Source organism: Actinia tenebrosa, unplaced genomic scaffold (assembly GCF_029948245.1).
Source record: "Actinia tenebrosa isolate PJP-AT-01 unplaced genomic scaffold, QUT_ActTen_1.0 PGA_scaffold1__47_contigs__length_23844297, whole genome shotgun sequence".
In the NCBI taxonomy this organism is placed as follows: domain Eukaryota; kingdom Metazoa; phylum Cnidaria; class Anthozoa; order Actiniaria; family Actiniidae; genus Actinia; species Actinia tenebrosa.
Genome location: NW_028292578.1, coordinates 14,844,152 through 14,869,373, shown reverse-complemented (window position 1 = coordinate 14,869,373; position 25,222 = coordinate 14,844,152). Strand labels below are relative to the sequence as shown.

The 25,222-nt window shown below is 35.6% G+C and overlaps 5 protein-coding genes and 1 long non-coding RNA gene across 6 annotated transcripts in view; 4 read left to right on the top strand and 2 right to left on the bottom strand.

Moving 5' to 3' along the window:
* Window positions 1-25,222, top strand: part of LOC116293574 (uncharacterized) — a 40,008-nt gene that overhangs the window by 6,753 nt on the left and 8,033 nt on the right. The window lies entirely within an intron of this gene.
* On the top strand, window positions 2,162-4,880 carry LOC116293588 (neuropeptide FF receptor 2-like). Its single transcript, XM_031701032.2, has one exon. It carries the CDS (start codon window positions 2,749-2,751, stop codon window positions 3,664-3,666), a length of 918 nt encoding a protein of 305 aa, XP_031556892.1. The 5' UTR covers window positions 2,162-2,748; the 3' UTR covers window positions 3,667-4,880.
* LOC116286355 (uncharacterized) lies at window positions 9,639-11,869 on the top strand. Its single transcript, XM_031692836.2, has 6 exons — window positions 9,639-9,773; window positions 9,872-9,971; window positions 10,080-10,308; window positions 10,378-10,573; window positions 10,802-11,151; window positions 11,449-11,869. The coding sequence occupies exons 2-6, from the start codon at window positions 9,935-9,937 to the stop codon at window positions 11,867-11,869; spliced, it is 1,233 nt and encodes a 410-aa protein (XP_031548696.2). The 5' UTR covers window positions 9,639-9,773; window positions 9,872-9,934.
* On the bottom strand, window positions 11,195-14,094 carry LOC148909940 (uncharacterized). Its single transcript, XR_016120336.1, has 2 exons — window positions 13,772-14,094; window positions 11,195-12,951 (listed from the first exon to the last, which is right to left on the bottom strand). It is a non-coding gene; the product is annotated as an uncharacterized LOC148909940 (long non-coding RNA).
* Window positions 12,020-13,085, top strand: LOC148909941 (uncharacterized). Its single transcript, XM_089033405.1, has 2 exons — window positions 12,020-12,353; window positions 12,487-13,085. The coding sequence occupies exons 1-2, from the start codon at window positions 12,020-12,022 to the stop codon at window positions 13,068-13,070; spliced, it is 918 nt and encodes a 305-aa protein (XP_088889531.1). The 3' UTR covers window positions 13,071-13,085.
* LOC116293589 (adenosine receptor A2a-like) lies at window positions 21,694-23,433 on the bottom strand. The gene has a single exon (XM_031701033.2). The coding sequence runs from the start codon at window positions 23,068-23,070 to the stop codon at window positions 22,135-22,137; it is 936 nt and encodes a 311-aa protein (XP_031556893.1). The 5' UTR covers window positions 23,071-23,433; the 3' UTR covers window positions 21,694-22,134.

The following is a 25,222-nucleotide window of genomic DNA, read 5'->3' as shown; positions in this document are numbered from 1 at the left end:
AGTTTTGGCTCGAAAGATGGTGCTATTTTTCCCAATGTAAGCGAATCCGGCAATTATAAATTACTATTTTTATCTTTATTTTTAATGGCGTCTTTGTCATTAGCTTACTAATTTTAAAAGCGTTGCCAAGGAAGCCTTTATATGTTTGGGTTTGAAACTTTACAAGGCTAGATGAAACCGTTGCGAAGAAACAGGAGACAAGAAAACAAGAATCGAATATTCTAGGTCTTGATAATTACGTATAGCCGCTATTACAGTACACGTTGATCGTATCATATTCACATATTCCGGCTTTAGATGGAATCCCATTTGTCTTACATGTTTCGTTTCGGCGAGAGAATAACAAAATTTGTGATGAATTGTTTTATTTTTAAGTCATTTTCAGTGTGAAAAACGATCGAAGAGTTTCTCGTGTGGAAAGCGAAGCGTTTTCGTATCTACACCTAACTATAACAAGTATATATATTTTTTATTTCAAGCGCAAAACATCGACAAATGAATGTGTTTTTTTTTTCAGCACGAAAATTAAAACAATCGATAATATGTGTTTCAATGAAAATAAATGTATGAAAAACCGTATAAAGGAACTTTTTAATGATCGTTTCCTTTTGTCTGCTCTCTCATGAAAACAGTCACTTAGCATTAAGAACGGAAACATATAACTACTTTGTCAGGTTGTAAATATTTTGTTTCATTTAAATGTACGTCTACTTTATAAACCTCTCACACTGTGAAGTTGTCAATGGGAAATGTTTGCTTTAAGCATTGAATAACGACAAAGATGGTTTTCTTTTTAAGTAGGTTACGAGCATTGCAAAGAAAGAACACTACAAAAATTTGTTAAAATCTTTCATCTCTTTTTTCTCTTTACATAACATTACTTAAAGTGTTTTTTACTTAGATATCTTTGCTCATATTAGCGTTTCGTTCATCTTATTACTCTTTCTCATCAACAGTGCAGGGTCTTTGGAAAAAAAAAAACGCTCTACGAGTGACATAATTAAGTACTCTTTGATGTCCTTCGTATTTCGCTTGAAAACAATCCAACTTCCCCGAGTTATTTGTTCACCAAATGTCTTATACTCAATTCAACGAGCGGTTTCGAGCTCGAGCTTCTATATCTTATGACTTCAGTTGTTGATTATTGGCTTTTTTTATTATAAAGTTCACCATTTTGAACAAGGAAATTCTCCCCATTGCGTGGAAAGACTCAAGACAATTAATAACATGAAGTCTAAATAAATAAATGAACGAAGAATTAACGAAACACATCCGAGAGCTATAATAACTAATATTTACACTAGAATTTCCGGATTAACCAATCTGAGTCAAACTTGGAACTTTAATCACCCATCTCATTCAAGTGGCGTCATCATTTTCAAAGGGTTCTCAATTATAACTAGTTTGTTTAAGAATATCAGAACGGTTTGAAAGCTTGTTTGCAAAGAAGTTGACCTCGTGCTGGGAAGAGCTTTTTGGCTTTTGATTACTTTTAGGGTTTTGTCACTTAATTTTGCTTTATTTGTTCGTCTTGAATCGATATTTAAATCGAGTTTGTATTTTCTTTTCTCTTTAGTACATTTTGGATAAAAAAAATAGCAGCGTTTGACAGAAATATTTCTTTGCTTTTCGTTTTCTTTTGTCAATTCTCTCCCATTTTCTTTCATTAGGCCTCTGTAACTCTCCGCCTCATTCATCTCTCTTTCATTTTTGTTCTTTCATTCTTTTATTCTCCCTCTCTAATCCTTCCTTCCTTCCTCTCTTCCTTCCTTTATTCTTTGTTTTTTTCTATCAATAACCCCGCTGATCAAACAAACACTCAAGTCAAGATTTACCTCAATAACCTTAATCATATAATACCATATTTAATTCTAAATCCAATAAATATATAACACCACAGAATCTGATCTATAAAATATATTGCGTTGATGAGAATGTCTGACATGTTGTCCATCATAACTCGTAAGTCGATATTGGTCTTTATGGCTACAAATTTTCTGTTTCGACGTTCTACTCTTCATTTTCACAATCGACGCCATCTCGCTAATGCATTCGTTAGTTTCCGCAGGAACATAATCGGACATTTAAAGGAACAAATCCCCGATCTTTTTGATTTCTTTTGTGCTTTTGTTTTATTTTTATTTGATTTTTATTTAACTCGCTGATGTTTGTTCTCAGAAATACATTTTGATCTGAGTATAATTTCAGTTGTAATAGTATTGTATTATATTTGTTAGGAGGCTTTAGGTTTGCATTAGATTTTAGACAAAGCTTCTGCCGGGTTCCGGACAGATTTCTCAAATGGCATCTTGTATTGTCTACCTTTGACTTCTATCAATATTCATCGATTCATTATTTTCCTTGATAGCATTTGTAACGGGATTATTAGACTAGCGTTTTAGGATTGTCACGAATAACGATCATAATGAATAGATCTTGAACGTCACCGTACTATCGACAACACACGTCCAGCAAAAACGTCTTCAGTCTTGGACGCAAGGGCGCTCAACCTTACAGCTGGCGACTCAAATACTGCGGAGTTAATTCGTAAAAGTTCTGTCATCTTGCAACCTGTTTGGATCATATATATATATAGATATATATGCATATATGAACGTTCTGAATATTAACTTAAAGTCGCAGACGTGGTTTGATAAGTTGAACGAGAAGCGCTGTGCCAGACGCCAGTGGAAACTATACTTATCACCTGCTTTAGAACTAACTTAAAAATCTGGGTTTTTTTTGAGAATGGAATTGATAGTCTCGGATATCGTACTTCTAGTCATATCAGGTTTGGTTGTTCTGGCTAACGGTTTCGTTTGCGGCTTGGTCATCACTCGTAAAAAGTTGCGAACGTATACGAATGGGTTTGTCGTGTCTCTGGCCGTGTCTGATATCTTAAGCGGAGGAATATTCATGCCTACTTCGGTCCTCATACCTGAATCAAGGATTAACGGACATATAGCAATGGTAGTCATCGCTTCAAGCACGTTGAATCTTAGCGCGGTTGCCTTTGAACGCTACCTCGCTGTCGTCCGACCATTAGCCTACAAGATTACGATACAAAACTCTTTTATTCGTCTGGTATGTGCAGTTTGGAGTGTTGCTACTGTAATGTCCATTCTCCCAGTCATTTGGGACGCAAAATCCAACCTTTTAGTGCACAAAATCTACTTATCCTGTGCGGTGGTGTTATTTCTTGTCGTTCCTCTTATATTCATCTTCTTCGTCTATTCTTTCATCTTCATGAGGCTTCGCCGGCATGGACGTATCCTCCGTAATCTGCAAGCGACGAGAACGCGACTTGACGAAGCTAGAAGAAGCCGCCGTGAGTCCAAAACGGTGAAGCTGTTTTTTACAATACTGGCAGTTTTCGGTGCTTGTTGGATACCGGTGATATATATGACGTTTGTAGTTGTTGCTGAAAGATTTGACCTCATCCCCCTATATCTACCAGTAGTTTCGCACTTCAGTATAATGGTGTCTTCATTTGTCAACCCGTTTCTTTACACATTCATGAAACAAGACTTCAGGCAAGAGGTTACCTCTCTTTTCTTCTGTAAACTGTTTAGGCGGGATTCGGGAGAATCGCGTGAGGCGACGGGAAGCATTGTTTTATATACAAAGGCTTGTACACCTTATGGAGGCAACGAAGAAAACGTATGAGAAAACTTAATGAAACAAAGTTTGAACTAATCTAAAAGATTCCAAACTTAGACAAGTGGTTCTAGAAGCTTTTTTCCAAAGAAACAAATGAACATACATAAATATATGTATAAAAAACACCGAGATATCTTGCCATAGTTAGTGTATAATATAGTCTTACCAGCAGGGAGTAAAAGAACTAAAAGCATTTAATATAAATAACACTTTTAGAATTTCCCTTCGAATACGCCTTAAGTTTTAAGTAGAGGAACAAATGAGTGCAAATTATCGAATTTAAATATTCGAGTCGTTCACACGATCGCTTAAAAGTCGGGAATCAATAGATTTGCATGTCGCATCAGTTATTAAATACGTAAGATTTCTTTTCTTTTATGATGTAAAAAACTAGTTTAAAATTTGACGACGAAATATAAACATGTTGGTCATCTCAATAGGTTCGGAAGACTAAACCGTTTTTTGAAATCGACCTTAAATTCATTTAAAAGCTATAAAATTAAGATCACTTTGCTCTTTTTCAAGATCTTGCCTTTTGATCTCTTAATGTTATATTCGGTTGTCGTACCTGTTCAGATTTTACTTATAACCACTTCGAAAGCCAATTACGGTAATTAATTTTGATGAAGAGTCTTAGTAATACCGATATTGCTATTCTCTTTGAAAAATATAGCAAAGAGCGTTAAACGACTTCAAGGTGTGAACAATCTTCTTCGAGAACAAGATTTATTTGTCTACATTATGCGGTTTTAATCGAAAGTTCTTGCGGCCTCTCGGTTTTGAGAAGGATATTACACCGTTTAATCCTATCAAACTACTTAATTTATTCCTTAATTTTATTTCATAAATAAATTTGTTCACGTAAAGCAGCATTCCAGAACCCGTTAAACCGCACACTATACCTTACCGCAAGTGATCGGTAACTCTAATTTTCAATTAAAAGAACTTTCTACTTCGGTCGAATTTGAAGCTTTTAAGATCAATATAAGAACTTGCTGATTGAGTTCGGAAGGAAAAAAAGTCCAGAGCTGAAATTCGACTGGATCATGGTTATGAAGACAATTAACAAGATGACGCGAAAAGCATAGATTTGTCGGCAACGTCAAAATTGGTTTGTGCGAAACCGATATTCTTAATTAATTAGACTTCCTTATTCAACTAAATCAGAATAGTGCAGATAGATTGAAAAACGAGGATTAAAACACAGTTTGTCAGTAAAATGCTTGGAATGTCTTCATTTATCAGTTTTTGGAGTATTAATTATAATTATGGAAATTTGGGAAGATTTAGATTGACCAATGAGAAGACGCTTTGGATGATTACGTCATTGTTTTCAAATATTCACTACGCGTTTTTTGTCATTCCAAAAGAAAACCGAATGTTTTGAATTTGTTTAAATTTACTTAACTTTGAAACCAATTTTAGACTTAGTTTCTCGGAGCATGCCTCTATTAAGTATTTCTTAAAAAGATTTTTGAGATTTATTAATGTTCCAGTTTCGAGTTCTCTGTTGCTCAGGGTTAGCCCCGATTTTGTGCAGAATATTCATGTGTTCCAGTGAAGGTCCGTGATATTTCAAAGTGTTTATACAGTTGAAGTTGAGCGCGCATTAGTTACTTTGCGGTTGGTATTTGTGAATATTTAGACACTGATACGAGACTAACCCTGAGTAAGTGAGTCTGTAATCAAGGAACACGCGGTAATTTGGAAATCGAATTTCACGACAGCCATGGTTTGGCAGGGTAGGAAGTTGTGAAGGGCGCGTCACATAGTTGTCTATGATGACGTAATGTTTTTAAAATTTGTATCTAAATTGTCAACCTTAGATATATTGGAAAATCCAACAAGGCCAAAGCCAAGTGTCAAAACCTATTGGCAAAGTTGTTGCTTTGCTCGAATGAAAAACTCGTTTGAAGACACTGAAGAGAGGGAGGTGGACTTAGTGCAAGTCTAGATGAGAAACGATGTTGATGTAGGTGTACAAATATGGCGTCACCTATGAAAGAACAAAAATGAATCCACGTCGAGTCTTCGGTGCATCGTACATATCGAGAATAAATATATTCATCTATCTGTCTGTCTATCTATCTGCGACGACTCAAACGTACACCCCAAAGTCAGTACACCTGAAAGTCAGTACATCTGCTTTAAAACGCAAGGGTTTGTGACAGCTATGTTAAAAGGCAAATTCAAGCAATTGGCTTTTCAATTTTGGGTAATAGATAAAAACTTCTACATGAAACTTTTTTTTGCATTTTTCGCACTATACAACAAGGCTGCAGCGGTGAAACCACTCTACCGATTCTCCTATTCAACCCGCAGTTTTCCCATTCAAAGAAAATATCAGAGTCATTCGAAAACCGAAAGAAATATGGACGCTGAAGACAACCATCTTTAGTGCCTGTGCTTATAGCTACTACAGGGCTCAAAGTAATCAGGGATGTACGCTGTTGTGGATGGTGTCCTTGTCTTAACAGGAAAAGTTCATTAATGAAATAAAATAACATACGGGGTGCTAAAACTGAATGCCTGGCTGTCAGCAGAACAGAATGTTTTCAATATGGACCTAATGACTAGGATATATATATAATAATAATAATAATATATGATTGGAAAAGGCTGAACAAAATATTATGGTTTATCAGGTTAGTTCCGAGAATCCTCATTGATGAATCACGATATTTTTCGGAAAGTAGAATTCATTAAGCGTTTTGTTTTATTATTTCAAGGATGTTATTGCTTTTGAGTATGTTTTCCGCTACTTTTTTTCCTTTTAAAGTCCTCCATTTCCTGGTTTAAAGGTTTCTAGCTGCCATGTTTACGTCAAAATGATTGGTTGTCAATGCGCATGCTCCAAGTGTTTTTGTGTCCTGCGCATGCGTAGATTGACTGTGCTTAAGCTTTATGTCTTTATTAAGTTATATGTAACTAAGGAATGGGTAAATTTATCCAATCTATTCGTGACCACGCGATGAATAGATCCCAAAGTCTATTCGCTTCAACCCCCTATCAAGCCATAGAATCGTATCTTTTCATCTGATATACAATTCTAGTTTAGTTTTAAATGTTATTTGTTAGAAAGATTACACAGAAATTCAGACTTCTCGGTCCAGCTGTTTTACTTGATTAGTTTATTCAGAAGTAATAACATATCAAGCTAACAACGCCGCTAACTATTCAAAAGACACGGTAGGACTCAATGTGAACACGCGTCAGGTTTCCCGCCAAAAAAAAAAATTTCCGCCAAGAAAAAGTGACAGATGTCACGGATGTTCGCCGTCCTATAATTTATCATTTCCGCTTCTTACTGAAAAGAAAGACACATTTTCTTGGTGGTTTTTCATTTATTAACGTTTTTCCCTCTCTTGAACGTAGAAAATACTTTATTGAAAATGTACAATTGCCAAAACGAAATTATTACTTCACTTCAGAGTAAGAGCACCAGACGTTAAAGGGAGTACTTGGCCTTGAAGTCTATAGGCTTTCCGCCAGCGTAGGTGGCCGGCGAGTGGGTTATGAAATTCTCCAGGAAATTATTTATGAAGAAAGGAAAAACATTTGATTTAATGGGGACTTTAGATTCCCAGTCGACAGATATACTTTGACAAGTGCGAAACTTAATCGAAGTCGGCCGCAAAGTTAATGAAATTCCAAAGAGGTCTGTTCATAATTGGGTTATTATTCCCAGTAATTTCTATAGACTAGCAATATATTGCTTTATCTTTGCATTGAATTCGGAAAATAACGAAGTTAAGACAATTTTAAGTTTCCAGCGGGTAAGCTTCGAGAATCGTCCATCAATGGATAGGTAGTTGTTGCTTTTTATTTGCTTGTGGCGAATTTTGCCGCGATAATCATTGAAGGGGGCAGTTAAACTACGAATGATTTAAGTTTAGTCCTCTCTGTGTTTTCTAGAAGGTAAAATCATTAGTGTAATAGGCAATGAGTGAAATTTCAAGCGATGGCGAGCAAAGAGCGGAAGACGGAAATCTTAACGATAATAAAAGGAAATCTTAACGATAGGAAAATCATCATCATTATATTTATAACGAGTATATAACCAGCCCGCAAAACCTGGAAGCTTCTTTTTCTTAATTATTTTTATAGAAAGTACTCATTATCTCAAAGGGCTGTCGATCTGAGCCAGCCAGCCACTAACGCACACTCCACTTCACCCTTGATAGAAACTGAAATGCCCCAATCTATCCAAGAAATTACGGTCGGTTATGGCTTCATAAACGATTCTATGAATTCCATGCTATTGCACATTTTCTATAGTTTAACGACTAAAACTCTTACCAGCGCGCCTAGTGTCTCAAGCGGATGTCGTAAACGGTAAGGCACGCATCAAGGTATTCTGACCAGCGGTGTTGCACCAAAATAGTGCAACGTAATTGGCTGAAAGTATTGTCATGCCATTGCCAGCATCATTGTAGATGTGTTCACATGATGTAAGTCATTGCGCACATCCATTTCGTATATGACCTTGATCGATTCTTTTTTTGCCAAGAATTAATGAGCTGCGCGCAACTGTCGCAGAATTTGAACACATTATGCACCATTGTGAACCGTTCGTTCGTTCGTTCGTCCGTCCGTCCGTCCGTCCGTCCGTCCGTCCGTCCGTTCGTTCGTTCGTGAAAAATGACACCAAAGATGTAACATTTATTCAGTAAACACTGCAGAAACCCTTTTTTCTTATTTCCAACGTCATTTACTAATAATAAGCCTGGTCATCTATTAATATTGTAGTCACTAAAGCGTTTCGAAGTCCCATCCAACAACCAAGCCGTTTATGATAATAGTATGAAAAATGGAGAATGTTTGCACTGGTCTCATGATAGTTAATTAGTGAAATAGTAGATATACTTCAACTTGATTAGATAGGTATCTAATTGTATGCATTCATTTAGAGCCAGATGGCACCGCGGAAATACGCTTACGATCACTCTATTGTACTGGTCAGCGGCGTCTCAAAACAACTCACAAAATGGCGGACATTTTATGAAATTTTTGACTTCGAAAAAGTAACTTAAATAAGGGAGAAAAACAAATCTGTATCAATAAAACTGTTTACAAATGCCAATGACTCTTTTATTTGTCCATAGACCAATATATAATTATGCTCGATAAGCAAAAAGCGTCTTTTTTCTAAACGAAATAGCGATAATTTCTCGAGCATATCTACATTACACCGAGCATTCAAAGCGCCATCTTAGTAAAAACTTACATATATAAATTGTCAAAACTTAGCCAAAACAAACAATACTTAGATCTGTAAGTCAAGTGACTTTTAGACTGATAGATTTTACATCATATATACTTTGCACAAGAAACTTAATGCTTGCACACATCATGAACTAGAGTAATAAAGTTGAATGACGAAAAAAATACTTTTGTCGCCATCAATAGATCGGCTGACGACAGCACCTGTTGTGATTTTTTAGTGCTGATTGAAAACATGCTGTGTTATTTTGCCAAAACTAGACAGTTATCACAGGATTGTAGGGGCATATTAAGAAAATCAAACAGTGAAATTCATAGATGTGGAAAAATCCCCTATGATGAACGACTTTGTCAGCATCATTTTGATAAAATACGGCGAAACAACAACAAAAGATGTTCATGTCCATCAACTTGGGGACATTCAAAATCCTTACATCCCCACCAAATTCCCCAAACTTACCACTCCATATTAGATCAGGCTGGCAAAAATGACCCCCAATATACACCTGGCACTAGATGGTGCAATATATGTCATAAAGAAGCACCAAAAAGGTTCATTGATGCAGATATTGGCTCAGAAAATATTACACCTCCCAAACAACAAAAAGTAAGTCTTGCTATTAAAGTTTGACAATAGTATTTTAATTTATGTTTATATATTCATGTAAGACTTCAAAAAAACTACTTTGAAACATCTAATGAAAGGTCAAATAAATATATAAATACATATACACTTATATATAGTATTACTTTTTTATCAGTAATTATCATTAAAACTTAAATAACTTTGAAAAATAAAAATATCATAATTGAATTAATTTACACAGATAGTTGGAACAACAGACCAGTTACATGAAGATAAAGAAAATACAGATATATCAAGTCTGCAGGTAGGGATCAATGAAAATAATGATATATATGTCATTGCATGAATATAATTATGTTCACTGAACACTTTTGTAATGACCTATAATTTTTATATTTCAAGTCTCAGCAAGAGAACCAATGTGACAGAAAAGAAGAAAGTGAAGAAGAAGAAATCAAAGTCAAAATGAGCACCTGGAAAAAGATTCAATCAAAATTAGAAGGTACATATTATTCTATTGAGAATTAGACAAAAAATCTATTTGATAAATGAAAGCATTTTTATTGATAAACTTCATTACTTACATGATTCAATCTTGTTTCAATTTAAGAGCCAACATTTGAGGACAATTTGAGAAAATTGGGCACAATAGTTGACAAGCACAAGGACCGACAATCACTGGTGGGGCATGACAACATGAAGGCATTGGTTATGCAGCATGTACCAACACTATACACAACGTTACTTAATAGTATATCAAGTGAAAGGCATGGAGAGAAAAAGGTGCACATGCAAGAAAGGAGAGTTACATCACTTATCTGGCATTTAATATACTACAGGTAATTATTCCTAAACATATTTTTTTTACTTAATTTGATTTTAACATGTACATATTATGCATTCAACAGGAATCAAAGACATGGCAATTTCCAAGATGAATGTGGGATATTTTTGGAATTACAAGGTTTATCATCTATGGGACTCTCAGCCGGAATAACCTTGGGATTTGCCCGAAACCCAAAAACAAAAACATTGAAGAAACATGAAATTTCAAAAGGCTATATCAAAAAAGTTCAAGATAAACTTTATTCTGTTATGAAAAAGGTACATTAATTAGTCATTCTAACAAAAAAACAGCAAAACACAAGACATAACAACTTTTTTTAAAGATCTAATTAAACTTATTATTATGCCATGATCCCTAATTAAAAAAACTATTCTTTGTAGCATCATATCAGCATTTAATCATTATTGTATTACATGTGTGTTGTTTTTGAAACAATTCATAACATATAGTTAAACTGCCAATATTTATAAATCTTTCTTTTATAGGGAACCTTTCTTATTTTGATGATTGATGACTTTCACAACATAAATGCAATCAAGACACCACAGGGGAGACAGATATCAAATGCTGTTCACATGGCCAGCATCATGTTGGATATCCACCAGTACGATGCAGTCAAGTCAGTGAATAAGGTTCACAGAGAAGTAACAGTTCATATACCTGGAAGACAACCTCAACAATTAATATGCAAAGGAGGAATCTGCAGTCAAGCTGTTGTACAAGAAATCAGTGCAACATGGTCTCAGTACTGTCAACACACATTTCTGGAGGGTCTTCCTGCAAGTTACAAACAGATAAATCCTTGCTTGCTGAGGAAATCCTTGAAAGAACTCAGGTATGCATCAAATTATAATCATCCAACATTAAGTAAGCACAACTGGGGGATATAAAATTTTTATTTACAATAAAAATTATACAACAACAGAGTCAAATAATAAAATACTTAGCATAACAAGTGGAAACACAGTCTATATCCTTACAATACCATTCCAATAATTAGCTCGAAATAGTACTAGTCGAAAAAGTAAAACTATTAAGTACTATAAGTACTTATGACACTGGATGACTCTAATATTTTGTATTCTATGCCCATAGCAAGGGAGTTCAATATTATTGTCATATTATATCACAGAGTTTATGCAAGAGAAGACCAATCCCAGTCTCTAAAATCAACTGTACTCATAGATGAGATAGAACAAGATCTACATAGTCTTAATGATTATAGAGACACCCACCAGTATATGTTCCAAGTACTGCCAGAGCTGTCAACATTTTTAAACACCAATGTCCTTCCTGTAGCTGGAGACTGGCCAACATGGTACTTCCACAAGAAAAATATTTGTATATCATCAGAAAAACATGACTCCATGATTCCTGAGCTTGGGCAGTTCCATGTCTACTTGAATGCCACTGAAGATGTTATCATAAGATACCATCCAATATTTCAAGAGATGTACAAGTCAGTATTTGGCCAAAGAAAGATCTTGCCATTGAAACCAAAGCCAGAGAAGATTTCATTGTGCATCACACTTGCATTTGCAGGCTGGTTATAGATCAGAGATGCAATCATTGCAGCTTTTCAAGAGTGTAAAGATGTAGAGTTTGTCTGTTTGTTCCATTTATTTGAAGAACTAGTCCCACTCACATTTCTTCATTACCCTGTTTTTGTCAAGGGAGGTAGCTTTCAATACATTGAAGAATCAATGAAGAGATTGGCCATTATGTTTATAGCTATGGAACGCCACCATTATAATAAAGCCACTCTGTCATGGATTAGTGACAAGAACTACCATCAAAGCTCCTTTCAAGAATATCACAATGCCAAACAACATCTGTGCTCTGTAATTAGCGAAAAGAAAGTGGAGATATTCCATTCACGATTGAGAAGCAGAATAAGTAAAAATGACAAAGCCGCACAAATTCAAGAAACAGCCCGTCTACTGGCCAGGTCCAATTGTGAACCGAACTACTTCGAAGAAGACTATGTCAATGGCTACAAACGAGGAATTAGTGACCAAGATTTGCTTCTACTGTCTGGTAATAATAATTAAAAAATTCATTGTCAAACTAGATTCAATCTGTATATCCATCAATTCAATTCCAAACATGAATACTGTGCTAATAAACATACATGTATGTCTATAGTTGTAACATGTAGTCTTTTTTTCAGGTCTAGCAGCTGAAAGTATCATGGAAATGTTTGAACGTGTAGCAACAAATCTTGGTCAGTCATATGAGCTCCCAAGACCAATTAACAAGGCTGGCAAACCATACGGGAAATCTTCATTCCATCTTGCAAGCTTTAACAAAGCCTTCTGTAGGAAAAGTCTGCCTTTGGGTTATAGATGGCCATTGTTTCAACCCAACAGCACTGTGGATTGTGATAGTCATGACTGTCAAGCACCAGTAGAGTCCTCAACCAAGCGACTGACATGTGGTCACTCATTTCACCATGAGTGTTTGACAGATAACGAATGTAGCATTTGTCTGTCAAACCTCATTAAAGATGTACAGCAACTCTCCTACGCATGGAACATTCAGCTGTTAAAGCCAGTTGAAGATGACGACATTGATTTCGAGAATGATAATGATGACGATGATGAGGATCCTGGTGATGATGAAGATCCCAGTGTACCTACAAGCAGCAAAGATTATAAATATTTCAAGTCTGCTTCTTTTAAGCAACACATTCAAAGTAAATTGTCATCAATAAAAGCAATACTTCACAAGCAACAACTAATTCCAGAGGAATAAATGATTTTAGTGGCGATTTTTTTAACCACACAATCAATATGTTAATGAAAATGTAAATAAATATGTAAATAGATATGTAAATAAATATGTAGATGATATGTACAAAATATGTAAATATAAATACGACCATGGAACTTTTAGAAACTGATAAATTTCAATCATCACTGATTGTGTTACACAGAAAACAGTGTAGTTACACATGTGTGATACGGTATGGTTTATTTTTACTTTTACAAAATTATGTGAAATCAATCACAATTTGGGGTAGTGATGGAAATACTATTGTCAGAAAACCTTCTACAAACTTTAATAATTAGTTCAATTTTAAGGTCCAAAAATAAAGCAAATTACTTCACCCAAGCAGGTGTTATCATGCTCTACTTTTTACAGTGTACAATTAAAAGGTAAAAGTATCAATTTTATCGGATATGCAACCACTGATTAGATAGAAAGTTAAAAGAGAACGAACATCGATTAGATAGAAAGTAAAAAGAGAACGAACATCGAAGAACTGACAGAGGTAGAAAAAAATTGAGTTTTTGTAAAATGGATACTTAAGTTGACTTTATAAGTTCAAATCAAGCACAACGGTGTCTTATTATCTTTACAGGAGTAAAAGGATCACTTTTGGTTCATTTTAGAGGGTGAAGGAGCATCTAAAGTTGGAAAAAATTCAAATTATTATTATTATTATTACTCACCTTCGATAGTATGCTGATTGTTGTGGCGTAAAAAAAAATCTATTTTTCCCATAATATTCCCTCTTTTCCTGAAAATGTAGCATCTGCGTATTCTTTGTTATGATAACAATGAGTTTGATGCTTTTAAAATGATATTTCTTGTGATAAACACGCACCAATACCAGTACAAACCACTACCAGCCGCCATGATGGCCGACTTGGAAAGAAGACGCGTATACCGCTGACCATAATGATCGAGCTCGAAAAAACGTATTTCCGCGGTGCCGAGCCAGATAAGGTAAAAATCTTTCCAAGTTTACTCGAAAATCATAAAAACATCAACATACCTGTAGCATTTTTGATGTGGTATTAAACTAACATAACTAAACGATTTCGCAATTTTTGTTTTTGTGTGGAAATTTTCAAGTCCTTTAAAAAATAAAATTTATGTAGTTTCTAAAAATAAATATTTTTTTGAAGAAGATACAAGCTCTTATAAAAATGTGAATGATTCAAAAAGTGGCGACATCATTTCTGACGTCATTATTTTTTTTACTCTTTACATAAATCAAACTTGAAAACCTTCTTTGTTGAAAACGAAAATGATACTTAGAACTTGAAGGCCTTTTTAAAAGCCATGGTGTAAATTTGGATTCCGTTTTCTCGCAGTGAATTTATTTCACTTATCTATCTGGTGGTTCATATCACTTCTGTTGCCACAACAACTGATGTTGTTGCAGACACTAAGCAAGGCAAAGTGGAGGGAGTGCGACACGAAGTTGAGGTAGACAACAAGCAGGAAAAAAATGTCTACAAGTTCCTCGGGGGTTAAGGAAACTTCATAGTAAATTCTATTCCGAAAACTGAGTCGCAACTTCCATCAACTTGTTTTCATTGTAAATCCTGCCATTTTTTTAAAAACCACCGAAGTTAAACGTTTTGAGATGCAACTTCAAACTTCTATTCCTCTTTCGATCTATAACAATTGAATAGTGCCATATATAAAGATTTCCTTGATATATTTATATTTGACTAAGTTAGACATTTTACTCATTAGCAGACAAAATGGTTGACAGCATAACTTCAAATTTTTGTCTAATCTGTGAGATAAAGAGTTTATTTTTTATTAAGTAAGTCATCGTATACAGTATTTTCACCCTCAAATTTAATCCTCTTGTCACTGTGTATCACGTTCGTGACACGTTCGTTGCCAGTAAGTTCTTATTAAGGAGCCCTTTTATTTACGCGCCACGAAAAAAAAAAATTGGTTTTGAGATAAACATTTGGTTGGATTTTGGGTTTTTTAGAGTTTTGAAAAAATTTGAGTGAAAAAATCAAAAAAAGAAATCATGAATCGTGCACCAGTGCACGGCAAAAATTAATCAATTGATTGTCATTTTGTTTTCTTTATATTCCTGCATTTATTTATTCTGTCTGGATTCAATGCGCCAACGTTCGAGTTTTTTTCTTATTGAAGTGAACTGAAGTTCATCTTAAAACGTATCAAGATTATTGCATTAATCCTCTTGAGAAAAGTATTTCCGTGTTGTATAGATCTGCCCACCAGTTCCGACGCCATAGCTTTTGAGCAAATGCAGCTTGTACGTCATTACACGTTCGAGCATGCGCAGTAGATAAAGTTCTTTGGGCGTGAAGGTGTCTGATGTTTTCCCGCCCAAAAATAAGTTTCTAGTGAAAGGCAGTTGTATGTAAAATATTTGTTCTTTTTTATAACTACGTAGAAAATATAATTGACTATAAAACAAACAAACAATCAACAAACAAACACTAAAATAAACAAAACAAAATCACTTACACTCACATATAATATAAAAATATACATTTTTCTTTGACATTTCAGGTAACTCTTTATGTATTTCAAGACGAAACTTAGTTTTCTTCTGCATGCGACAACCATCTTTAGACAACCAGCCTTTTTTTTTTTTTTTTTTTTTTTCTCGTCCAGGATCACATACAATTAATTACATTTGTTTTACAATTTTTCCCCGTTATATCGGAATCTCTTAACTAAAAGCATTTTGATTATTGGGCTTCCTTTGTCCCCGGGGCAGCATTAGCAGGACGGGCACAACCTCTTAATAAGTCAGTATCGAAACTCAAAGTTTTGAAAGCCTTGTCGTTTCAAAGAAATGCGACCGGGCGAGAAGACTATGTGGCTCACGGCAGCCACGGTTGTGTAACATTAACTGTGATTGGATAGATTATTCGAAACGGTTTGAAAATCAATATGATGCAATTAATGTATACAGAAATCATTGTCTCATTAGTTACATGATCAAAGATTTCGCTCAGCCTGACCAAAAACAAAAACAAAGCAACAACAACAATAACAAGAAAACAAAAAGCCTGAAAAAGATGGCTCAAGAACAGTCGAAACACCGGAGAATTCAAGTATGAACAACCTAGAAACCACAACAAACGCAAATATAATTATGTACCGCAAGCGAAGAGAAAACTAAAGGACGTTGATTAAATATATTGTCTTCGTGCAAACGAAACTCACTCGAAATGGTCTAAGTGTTTTGTTTATCAGTTAGTGAGGCTTGCGTGTGTGATCCGCAATCATATAAGATTTGGAACTTATACATTATTACTGTTTTAGTTACATTAATGTCAGCTGATTTAGCGGTAGTTGCTGAGACGTAAGCTGTTTTTTCTTTAACCTTGCCCACCAGAGATCGTTTCACTGATGAAACAAAGGCTAGACTCCTGAACAGTCTCTTGCTATAGGAACAGCATGAGAACTCCTATGAAAAGGTGACAAAGATATCTGCTCAGATAGGGGCATTCAGTCCATCACCTTCCAGACAGTAGACATGTCGAATGCAAATTTGCAAGGAGTGGTGAACGACAAACTAGCCAATATATCTCAAATGTTTTTTTCTCTTGATTTTGCTTTTAATGTTTTCGAAAGTGAATCATCTTAAACGATTTTTACATCCAATGGGAGCGATTATTTACTTGCTGCAGGCTAGTTATTATTTGTTGATTATGTTTGTTTTATAAAAGCCTATATACACAGTCTAACACTGTACAGTTCCACAAATTACGATAGCCTTTATTTTCAGCTTGGCTAATGTTTTCCCATTTCAAGCCATGTGTGATGGTCTTGAAGTTACGATGCACCCATATCATTGATATCGATGTTCATTGTCAAGTCTTACGGGTACGTAAAAAATGAAATAATTCAATGAAATAGTTTATATTCTTTATAGTTGTCAAACTGCTGCTTTATTAAGATTTTAAATGTAGGAAATATATCGTACTACAAAATGTTCAAGTGCTGATTGGCTGTACTGAGTTCAATTTATTCATCAGGTTTTGCGAGTATGGCAGAGAGAAGGCATACCCAAGGGCGGATCCAGGGGGAGGGTCGGGGGGGTCGCGACCCCCCTGTCATTCCTGAGGTCAAATGGGCTTCCTGTGGTAAAAATGCGACTGGGATTCCTTTGCCCACAAAATTTACCCCTGAGACCCCCCCCCCTTCAAAAAAACCCTGGATCCGCCCTTGATACCCATATTTCAAAAAACGTTGCAAGTCTCAAAATCCCAACTGCTTTTCTTGATTCATAACACTTTTATTTTTAGCTATACATTGTATAACTGATTTGCATTGTTACTGTGTTTTTAGTCTTCATTGGTTAGATAAGAGCGTCGTTACGCATGCGTACAAATGTTACCGCTATTCGTGGGATTTGATTTCACGAGTTTATACATTGTGTTTTTAATTTGTATCTGTTTGTTTTTAACCCAGAAAATAACATGTGGGCTGTCTGGGAGTTATTGAGAGCTTTCAGTTCCGAAACAGAAATTCAATATCTTTTAAATTTCGAATTAAGCGAAAAATATCTTTCTTGAGTGATAGCAAAGAACTTGTGTATCTGATTGAAGCAATATTCCAGAAGTGCGGTTCGGCCAAACTAGATAAGTGCGTGCCTAAAGCCTTATTTTTACATGTGGCTTAATTAACATGTTTTTAGATCGCTTTTTTGTTTCTAAATAAATTACAAGGACGACTATCAAAAGGAACGATGAAAACGTGGTTATAGCTAATTAAAGACAGTAAAAGCTACAAGAATTAATTGGGAAAGGATATGTCTATATAGCAAAAAGCAACAGGAAAATGAGCTAGGAAAAAGCAGGATTTGTGAAACACCGTAAAATAGTTTTAGAGGAGAAAATATACTTACTAAAATGACGCAAGGACAAAACAAACCACACGTGACTACGATAACTAAAGGAATTTTTCATATAAATATGGCCAGTCGTTCGTAAGAGGATTATTTAGTACAATCGGTAAAGGAAACTAAAAGAAAAGAAAAGCAAGGAAAAGAAAAGAAGGAAGAAGAAAAGGAAAACGTAATTTTGTGGTTTATAACTGAACGAGAAAGGATGCACTTGCACGTCAGGTTATACTCTATGTATTCATAGTTCTTGCTCTAAAGTTCTAGCTTCTTCATTGTTTCTTCCACAAACCACACATTCAGTTTACGAGCTTAGTACTTTGTACCTTTCTTCAAACAAAGATTTTGTCTGCTGAGTTGGTTGGTTCTCTTTCTGCCTTCAAGGGCCGGGTTTTTCCCACGCTTTGGCGGTTCATCCTCCCTCCTCTCAAATCAACCCTATCTAATTCATAGTGCTTAGAGCTGTGCTCTGGGGTCATGCATGGACTGTATAGCAGCTGCCAGAGGCGCGTTATTTGAATGCTTTCAGTTCCACCCCGTTAAGCTTCGCCACCGGCTGCTGTGCTTGCGCTGGTGACTAGCGATAAAACTTTTGTTTACTATATGGCGACAAGGAACTTAAGGAGTTGCCTTAAAGATACGGCAAATAATGACCAAAGGTTCTAAAACCGAAAGAAAAGCGCTCTTTAAAATTTTCATACGAAGTATCCTAATACATCGATATATACCACTAGAAATAACACAAAAATACTTAGTTTTATTCACCAGCGACAGTCTTATTCTGCTTACCAATAAACCGTTTTAAAAACTCCAAATTCACAAACCCTTTCTACTGATTTCTAAATTTGTACCAAGGTCTTCATACTGACTGTTTCAAATGTCATCCTCAAAAATAAGCCATGTTGGGCCTTATTACGCATGCGTAAGCGACACACCGCTGCGTTGTGCTCGCAGGCTCAAGACCGTGGTATTTCCGTAGCTTTCTATTAGCAATGCAAAGCTCTTACAAGAGCCATTAACTAATAAAACCTTCTTGACGTAAAATTATAATGCAGGGATTTAGCACTTCAGTGGATGACGAGTTAAGCGTTCAAGTGTTCCACCTATATCCCCTTAAAGACCTGTTTCCATGGCCACGACAGAAGAAAACACGGAAAACTGTCTATCGGTGATATTCGCTCAAGTCAGAAACGACAAACATCCTCACGCAGAGCGTACTTATAGGTGTTTTAGAAATGTATGATAAAATGAAGTGCTTTAACCCCGAGTAGGTGCTGATGTAGTCTAGATATTTTTTTCATTAAATCAATAGATGCTTTATCAGAAAGTATCGATAGCATTGGATATATACTCTCGTACTTCAAATCTATCCTAACCATATTCTCTAGCTAGAAGATTCTTATCCCTTAATGATCAAGATCTGGGAAGTTTCTACTGACAAGAGACAAAGATAAACCAGCTAATGCCGACCTAAGTACTCCTCCTTAATAGATATTGATAGTTCCAGTAACTACCAACCATCTCAACGATTTCTGCTCAATATTACTTGTGAGTCTCTCGTGTCGAAGCAGTTAAGCTTGGCTGTAAGAAGTAATTTGAGAGCCGTTGAGATGTAAAAAAGAAATCCCTTTTGAAGTGGGGCAAAGGCCTATGCAAATCTAAAGCTAAACCGAGCAAGACTAAATTATAAAAAAAGGAAAGCTGTTGGACATATTTAGTCATTCTTGTAATTAATTGGGTTGTTTTTTTATAGCAAAGCGGATCATGGCGTAGCTCAGGGGGTATCGTTTTAGCGCGATGTTTCACGGCTAATTCCTCAATTGGCTCGACGGATGATAAGAGCTGAACTAAATCAATGGGCTAAACAATAGGTGTTTCTTATCTCGTTGACTTTGAAATTAAAGCTACGACGACATATAATAAGCATGGAAGAAACTAGGAGTACTGAAGCATTGGGTCAGACATCGGATTCTTGCAGCCGAAGCAAAGTCAGCATTATATAGTCTTAGCTCAACTCATGCAACGTATCTTTTAAGATAAATAACACATTTATCACGAAAGAGAACTATGATTATTATATATTCTGTTATAGACGAGTTGAAAACGAAGATATAATGATATCGCATTGTATCGGATATTATCAGAGCTGCGCAAGGAAACCATGCGAAGCTAGTCGTATAAGAGATTGTTGGCTTGCCATTTTGTCTGGTCTCAATGACGTCCGCACTCAATGCCTTAAGCCTTTTTGAAAAAGAAAATTCGAGAAAAAAACTTAAAAGCCGAAATCCCTTCAAAAATGGTTACAAGTAAAGTTTTGAGGGATATTGAATGAGATAGCAGAATGCAATATTAAAGCATTACCGACGGATTGTCAGTGGCGTGGTTGTATAATGTCAAGTACCAACTCAATGTCGACTGCGGTTTTTTAATATATGTATGGTTTTTTTTTTTTGCCCTGTATACTACCCTTCCGTTAGTAAAAAACTCCTGACATAAGAAGCTGTAAAATAACTATGAATGTCATTATCTGTGCTTGGCCTAGTGTTATTGACCTCGAGTCACTAAAACTTTATCTTTTTAATGCAGTTGAAATAGGGCTACAAGCCGACTTCTCGATATGAACTCAGATATTACCCGAAAATACTAAAATCTCTAACACAGTTCTTCAAAATGCATTCATTTGATAGATCTTAAGTCGATAATGTCATTTTGAAATAGTTTTTGTACAACACGGCAAATAGCGGTGAATCTTTTTGAAACCGTTCGGCTCGAAGCCGTGTCTGTAACATCTAGAGATAAAAAATATAGTAGAAACGATAGATATCTCTTTAATCGGTTGGCGTTACTCGTTATCTACTTCTCTTCCTACGGTACATAATTTAAAAAATCCAATCCGTCCAACGGAAAGAATCGTTTTTTGGCTTTGCTTTAAAAATTGGATAATCTAATCTTGGTCTGAGACACCGAGAGCTTTGGACTAGTCCGTCTACACGTGTTCGACAGGTCGCACTCAGCGGGAGAAATTTAAAATTTTATTTCCTCAAATTCAGTCGTAAATCAATCTCTAAAGAATGCTGCTTTTATATCTTGTAAAATTAAAAATGTTCAAAATGGTTCCAACTTTCTGCAAAACAAACAATTCAAAACATGCAATTAAGATTTTGTCGGGAAAATGAGATGAATATGATAACTGTCAAAATAGGAGTTTAATTTTGGTTTTCATGCTTTTGGATTGCAGTTGACAACAGGAAAGAAGGTGTATTTCTCGAATTTTTAATCTTCAATGTTAGTGATCCTTCTTTTTATATGTTTACTCTTGAAAAATTTAGCGAGCGGTGTCCTCTCAGAGAATGACATTTGCCTCATTTTATCAATCCTTTCATCGATTACTTATAGTATAGTTTAATGTCGTGAGGAATTGCTCGGAATTTGTCCAAAAACAAACACAACTGTTCGTCATTTCCCAACATACTTCTGAATCATACTCTTCTCCTTAAATAATACATTTATCATGGCAAATAACATAATTTAATGTATTTTCTTCTTATTTTTGTTTTAGCTATAATAATGTGGTTAATTCATTAATTCCTCTTTTCTCAACCCTATAGATTTCGGATTGCAGATTACTGAGTGAGATTTTTCACTTTTCAAGCAATCGTACTTATTTTCCATTATACAGCTGAAAAGAAAAATCCTTATCAATTTTGAGAGCCATTTTCAAGTATTCTTTATTAGTAATCAAGTTTGTTTTCATTTTATTTTTTATTTTCACGGCGAAAAAACTCTGGCTAATAACTGTTTCAATGTTTTGCTTTCAATTTAATATTATTTGTTTGGGAAAAAAATATTCCCCATGAAGTTAAAACTTTGCAGTAACTCGAAACTTTGTCAAATGTTGAGGTTTTCAGCTTTTCCTAACTGTATGTAATTCTTATAAGACAATATACCATTAATAAGAGTTATGATTCAGTACTCGATATTTTTCTAAAGGCCTACTCGAAGGTCTGTTCCTTTATCAATTATTTTATTTTTTTCCTTTTATGCTTTTTCCTGTTTTTCATTGAGTCTCCTGACGCCTGTGAAATACTTGGTCAGCCTTTCAAAGCGTCGTTTTTCCTTCCTTCTTTTCCTTCATTCTTTTTGTCGGGAATTAATTTTTTCATACAAAGTACGGTATTTTCATAAGCTATCGAATCTGCTTTCTTCTTCCACGACAGTAAGGAATGTAGCCTTTGTTGTTCTCATACTTTCATGATTGTATCGAAGCTGTTGGGGCCTTCTCGTGTTTTTAAAGCGTTTGCATGGTAAAATTGCTTTGAGCTCTCGTTGGAAGTCAAGCTTCATAAATGTATAGAGAAAGGGGTTTACCAATGATGATAGCATTATACAGAAGTTGGAAACCACGGCTAGTGGATAAGGAACGATATCAAACCTGCCAGCCACGTAAGTAAAGGTCATGTAAATAACTGGAACCCAACAAACTGCAAATATGGCAAGAATGATGAAAAACATTTTGACTGATTTGGATTCTCTTCGGCTTCTTCTTGCTTCAACAAGACGAGTTCTCGTGGCGTGGAGGTTACGCAAAAGCTTGCCATGTCTGCGAAGCCTCATAAAGATGAACGTGTACACAAATAGAATGAAGATCAATGGAAGAATAAGGAAGAGAACCACGGCACAAGACAAATAGACTTTATGAACGAGGCTTTCAGCATTTGCACCCCACATCACTGGAATAATAGATGTTACCATCGATACTACCCAAACAGCGCAAACCAGACGGACAAAAGAGGTCTCTATCCTAGATCTGTAAGCCAAGGGCCTGACGACCGCAAGATACCTATCGAATGCAACAGCGCTGAGATTTAAGGTACTGGATACAATTACCATCATAGAAATATGTCCACCGATCACCGAATCGGGAATTAAGACCGTCGTTGGCATGAAAATCCCGCCGCTAAGAATATCCGAAACGGCGAGAGAAACTACGAAGCCATTAGTGTAGGTTCGTAGTTTTTTACGAGTGATAACGAGCCAGCAAACGGCAGCGTTTGTCACTGCTACCAAGCCTGACAAAATGAGAAGAGCAATATTGTAGTCTGTAGGCTCTTGCATCTTGTCTTGGTGAACTGAATTGAGTTACTGACCAGATAATTGGATCCCAAATGGTGTCCCTTACAAAACGAGCTAAATTCCAAGCAAATATCCGACGCTTTGATATGTAGATCGAAGATCCCTAACGTCTTTTCACAGTGAAGTTGAAATTGATAATGGTTTCTATACGCGACACCCTATCGCATTCGATTGAAGCACCACTTTGGAAGATACACGCTTCTAGTTACGGATGCCTCATTTCATCGTGTTGTGTCTTCCACATCTACCACTGCCGAACAACTGAGTGACTACCTAAAATCAGCGTTGCAAATTTATATTCATAGGAAGTTTGAGTTATCGCTCATTTTTTAAATATCTGTTTATTCGCCGGCTTTTTAATGGAGTGTAGGTCCCTGGCGGACCGCTTTGATACTAATGTAAACACCGTTTCTGATTGGCTGGTTCTGGTAAATTTACACGAAGCGGGAAACCCCTCGTTGCAGCTGCAGTAATGTCCAAAGTAATTCATTCTTCACCATAACTAAGTAACAATTATTTGCGTTAAAAAATATATTTGTGTTGGTTTAAGTCCACCAAACGAAGACATATTTACTTGAAATTTCCCTCCACTTTAGTGTTGTCTTTGTGCTTTTCAAAGGCCATTGCGTTCTTTCATTGGCGTTTTTCAATTGATTTTTCGTACAGTTTACGATCCCACGTTTTGAAATTCCGAAGTATTCAAAATTGAATGAAATACGAGAAGAGATAAAATATTTATTAATGAAGTAAGCATCTAAACTACAAAGCCAAATAATGAGATTTTAATTATTTTCTTTGAAATCCAAATTTTTATCTAGAATTACTAAATTACACATGAAAAGGAATCGCTCTAGTCATAATGTTCCTATTCCCGAAGGAAGCTCATCTCAATTTCCAGAGAAAATCTTTGTACTACATCGATGTTGTACTATTATACTCCGCTTGAACTTCCGCTTAATAAAAATGATTACAGTGTTTTTATCTGTTAAAAAAATATTGCAAGATAGCGTACAATTTATACTTTTAATAATGACTCAATTTTTTGCAAAACCTGCTCAAAATTTTTCAGTGCAACCACTTGTAATCTTAACTTCTGTGCATTATGTACGTTTGTACACAAAAATGATGACTATTTACATGTGGGAGCGATATTTATGACCTCCTGGTATTACGTCTGACAAGAACTCTGTTGTGCAAGAACTCATTATGCATCGCTTTCAAGGATCAAGTCTTGGCGAGCGAGAAAATGGACAGACGCCAGCGGATATGTTCAAGGCTGTTTGGTTACTTTCTTCCGACTATTCAAGGAGATTGACGTCAACTTCAAACAGATACAAATCGTCACGTATATGGCTTTTATTCGTACAAGAGGATAATAGTATTTTTTAAATATTTGAAATATAACGCGGGCGTGCTGATTGGCTGGCTACCGTGTTTATATCAGAGGACAGAGACACGCTCGCGCAAAATCGCTCAAACGTATTTTATAAAAGCTATATAAAACTGCTGCTTATGTTTTTGTATTGTGATATAAGCACTCTGTGAGCTGAAGAGCACTCTGAAAGGAAGAAAGACACTCTGCTACGCCTCATGTTTCTAAGTTTGATTCTTTCGTGTTCTAAGGCTCTCAGCGTGTTTATATCACGTCACAGTATAGAGATATGCCCTCGCGTTTTGTATTCCTTAAATATATATATCTATAAATGTAATACCAGTACTTTCACTTGGAAGCTTTTGCATTCTATTTTCTTTATATTTTTTGCTTGTTTTTTTTCCTGCTTCTTATTTCCTTCCATTTTTCTCTTTCTGTCATTAATGAGTTCATTTAGTTATTTTTCCTTTCCCCTTTCTCTCATCCCTTTCATGTTTTCATTTCTTTCTCTGTTTATTTTTATGTCTCATCTCTCTTTCTATGTCTTCACTACGTCCTCTTGAATGTACTTTCCTCCTTTCTTCCTTTTTGTAGATAAGTGCTCTTCATTAAGATACCTTATAGCTTCACAAGTGTTATAATATATATCCTCGTTGGAACAGCTCATCTTCGATTCTTTTAACTGTATTAGACTCTACAGTTTCTATTACAACCATTCTGATGCTAATGCAACGAATCTGTCGATCACTAAGTATTAAAACC